The sequence below is a fragment of the Brassica napus genome, chromosome A10, assembly GCF_020379485.1.
Source record: "Brassica napus cultivar Da-Ae chromosome A10, Da-Ae, whole genome shotgun sequence".
Classification (NCBI taxonomy): Eukaryota; Viridiplantae; Streptophyta; class Magnoliopsida; order Brassicales; family Brassicaceae; genus Brassica; species Brassica napus.
In genome coordinates this window covers 8,237,710-8,241,336 of record NC_063443.1, presented here as the reverse complement: position 1 = coordinate 8,241,336, position 3,627 = coordinate 8,237,710, and the positions used below count along the sequence as shown (strand labels likewise).

The window sequence follows — 3,627 nt, the reverse complement described above, 5'->3', positions numbered from 1 at the left end:
AACATGTACACATATTAAAAGAATGCTAATTCAAGTTTGTGGATATAGAAACTAAACTAGTATACGTTCTGTTAATATATTACATAGGGATATATTGTCATACAGGTTGTGGATGAGCACTGCTATCATACACAATAGAGCATGGTTGAGGAGATGCATGCGCAATGTGACTGTCCACAAGGGAAGGTGTTGACAACGCATGTGTGGACATGGTCTGTGTATACAACGATCTAATTTCAGGTTCCGGAGAAACAAATCATTTATGATAAAACCATAAACAACACAACCATCCACGATACTTTCATCTGTAATAGTTGTCCACAAAGCTCTCATCCACGATGCTTCCATACACAATGAATCCATCCACATTGAACTTCTTTCATCTTATTTTCATGTGGACGAGTTCATATCAAACATTTTTTTTCTTCAATTTATATATTTTCTGCTTTTCCTTAAACTTACAATTTTGGTGAATAAAGTTTGTTTTGTGTACAAGAAGTTTGATAAAAGAAAACATTTTGTGTATAAAGTTTCATGGACAAGGTTCCATGGACAAAGTTTCGTGGACAAGGTATATTTAATTGTAGATGCAAAAAAATAGATGGTCGTTTTGTGAAGTCAATAACAAAAAATCTGGATTCTTTTTTTGTTTATTTTAATTTTCGAATTGATAAAGTGGGAAGAAAAAAAGAGATGGCCCACGTGTTGTTTTAGTAACTCAATTGAACGATAGATAGTTTTGTCTTTAGTTGGAGAATATTAATGTCTTTCATACACTATAATGTATGTCTCAAGTGCAAAGTGGCTTGAAATGTAATAGCAAACTCAAAAAGTGCCTCAGAAGGTAAATTTTTCTAGAACAAATGTTTAGCCCCTGGCGTGAAAAAAATAAAGCAAAAGTAAAAAGGAAAAAAAAAGAGAAAAACAAAAGAGAAAAGAAAGGAGCGGTAATAAAAAGTAGCGAGAAAGCCAATTAATACAAACAATAATCTGTTTTTAATTCTTTTTCATCTCAAATGCCATTTTCATTTATCTTCTTATCTTCCTTTACAAAAAAATATAAAAAGATAAAAAAAAACCATTTCGAAAAGCTCACCTTCTCTTTCTTCTTCCTTTAAAACCTCACTTAGCCAGCCTTTCCCGTTGACAAAGGCAACCCTCATACTCTCTTTCTCTCCCTCTCCTTTACTCTCTCTCTCTCTTCCTCTCCCTCTCCTTTAACTTTCTCTCTCTAAATGGATGCTCTTAGCTTTGTGAAATTTTGGCTAACCAATAACACCAACGGCAATAAACCCCGCCGTGAAATCAGAATCTCAGAATCCGCCGTCGAATCCTCTACCGCATTGGGAGACTCCGAAGTTGATCTCTGCGAAGAAGACGATTCTTTCTTCGAGCTCGAGATCTCTCTCTCCGACTTCTCCTTAAAGAAAAACAAAATTCCTGAAGAAACAGAAGAAAAACAGAACACGTTCCCTGTCTCCAAAAGCAAAGTCCTCCCTTTCGTCGAAACCACCTCGAAACCTCAATCTCCAATCACTCTCCTACAACCCAGTGAAAAGCTCCGTGCTTTCTCCTTCAAGAAGTCAACGACGACGGAGAAGAAAGAACCCAACAGCAGAAGCCTCAACGTAAGGTTCAGATTCGAAGACGAGACAACGAGGTGTGAAGACTCTGCTTCCTCTGTTCCTTCCTCCTCAAAGAGATTCTTTGATCTCATCAAGCCATTGTACAATAAAACAACGAAAAAACAGAGCATCAACAGTGTGTCCACTTCTCCGGCGTCTTCACCGGCGGCGAGAGAGAAACAGAGGAGTAATATTACTCGAAGTGTGAGGAGACAACTTGGGAAGAGCCGGTCGGCGTCTGCGACTGTCGGAGCCATGTCTCCGGTGAAGAGACTCGACGAGTCTTTACAAGTGCAACAAGATGGGATTCAAAGTGCGATTCTCCACTGCAAGAAATCGTTTCACGGGTCGAGAGGTATGCACGAATAGTCTTTTCCTCTGTATTATCAACTATTTGATTTGGGTTTTTGGTGAATTTTAATTGGTGTCTCTTTGATTTCAGAATCTTCTATGTTGTCCCGATCTACTAGTGAATCTTCCTCACAAGAGAAGCTCAGTACTTCGTCTTCTGAAGGTAAATTATGAGTTTGTATATGGATGATTTTATTTAGGTAAAGGTTAATTATGAAAATTTGCTAATTAAAAAGATCTACTTATGTTTTTTTTTTTATAGATTCGTATTTGTTTTCAAGAATGTCAAGCGATTCAATGTCGGAGAAATCAATCGATAGTCTGACTTCAATCAAGGAACAGAGGGAGAAGATTAGCGATTAGCTTTAATTTTGTCATAAGAAAGAAAAAGAAAATTAGATCGGTCCATCGGAGGAAATTTAGTCTTTTAAAAATTATTGTAAAAAAACGTAGTTTGAAGTGGTGAATGGTGATGATGATGGCAAAACAGACAAATCTTGTTGCAGGATCAGCAGAGTCTCAGATTAGTGATGGCTCTTTCTTTTGCCTTTGTATTGTGATGGATCATTATGTGAATCCTGACACCTAGAAATTTTAAAAAATATGGCAAATATTTATTTATTACATATCTCTGTCGTCTTCGTCTGTCACGCAGCTGAGCTCACAAATGTGTCATATTTCAGTTTCTTAAATTCTCCTATAAATTCCCTTCAAAAACTTTTATTAAATGTATTAAAATAAATGTATTTAAAAGATACATATTCTAGATTTTACACATATATTAAAAAAATTCATTAAATATGCATTGTTTTTTGTGAATAACAATTTTCCATAACTTTAAGCCAATAGAAATTCAATAAACACCATTAATTTTTTTGAAACTTACAATTTTTCATAAAATCATACATTGAAAAAGTAAAAAATGTATCTTTTTAAAACAATTTTTTTTTTATAACATACATCTTTTAGGAACGGAGGGAGTATTAGATAATTGTTGTTTTTGTAGCTTTCGCTACAAGAAAACAGAAGCATAATGACTACAATATTAGTTCGTTAGTTGGTTGTAATATGTGTATTACGACCGACTAACGACAAAATGAATTTTGTTGTTAATAATTTGTCGTAATGGACAAATCGTCATCATATTTACGAATAAAATTCGTCATTAATTTCATCGTAAAACATTTCGTCGTAAAGAAATCCTTTAGTCGTTCATTGGTCGTAAAATGTAATCTTATAAAGAATAAACGTTAATATTGAACAAACAGGTCATAAATTTTACGACAAGTTTACATCCAGTGTCGATGTTAATTGGCCATAATATTTACGACCAATTTACATCTACTCTATAATTTAAGGAAAAATATATATTTATACAATTAAAATTTTATAAAAATCTTTGAAACTGGAAAATTTTTAAATAAAAATCTAATACATCCAAAAACATATATAATATCAAAAATGTAATAATATTCATAATATGAAACCGAAAAGAAACCTAACAATTAAGGTTGATATCGTCGAAAAGCTGGGAACTATGCTGCTCGGCATGTTCCTCTATATCTCCCTGTTCTTCCAGAGTGGGTTCGGGGTTAATGTTCGGACGTACAGTCTACCACATCTGTGCAAGGGCCGGGTTTGTCTCTGCAAT

General features: G+C 34.4%; 1 protein-coding gene across 1 annotated transcript; it reads left to right on the top strand.

The window, feature by feature from the left end:
- The first annotated feature begins 699 nt into the window (after positions 1-699).
- LOC111213952 (membrane-associated kinase regulator 5) lies at positions 700-2,602 on the top strand. Its single transcript, XM_022715797.2, has 3 exons — positions 700-1,980; positions 2,068-2,139; positions 2,239-2,602. The coding sequence occupies exons 1-3, from the start codon at positions 1,236-1,238 to the stop codon at positions 2,337-2,339; spliced, it is 918 nt and encodes a 305-aa protein (XP_022571518.2). The 5' UTR covers positions 700-1,235; the 3' UTR covers positions 2,340-2,602.
- Positions 2,603-3,627: the final 1,025 nt, after the last annotated feature.

Excerpts from the sequence above, each read along its gene's own strand:
- LOC111213952 (XM_022715797.2), top strand. The coding sequence starts at position 1,236 with ATGGATGCTCTTAGCTTTGTGAAATTTTGGCTAACCAATAACACCAAC. Across the intron at positions 1,981-2,067 it reads ATCGTTTCACGGGTCGAGAG|AATCTTCTATGTTGTCCCGA; the intron begins GTATGCACGAAT and ends CTTTGATTTCAG. Across the intron at positions 2,140-2,238 it reads CAGTACTTCGTCTTCTGAAG|ATTCGTATTTGTTTTCAAGA; the intron begins GTAAATTATGAG and ends TTTTTTTTATAG.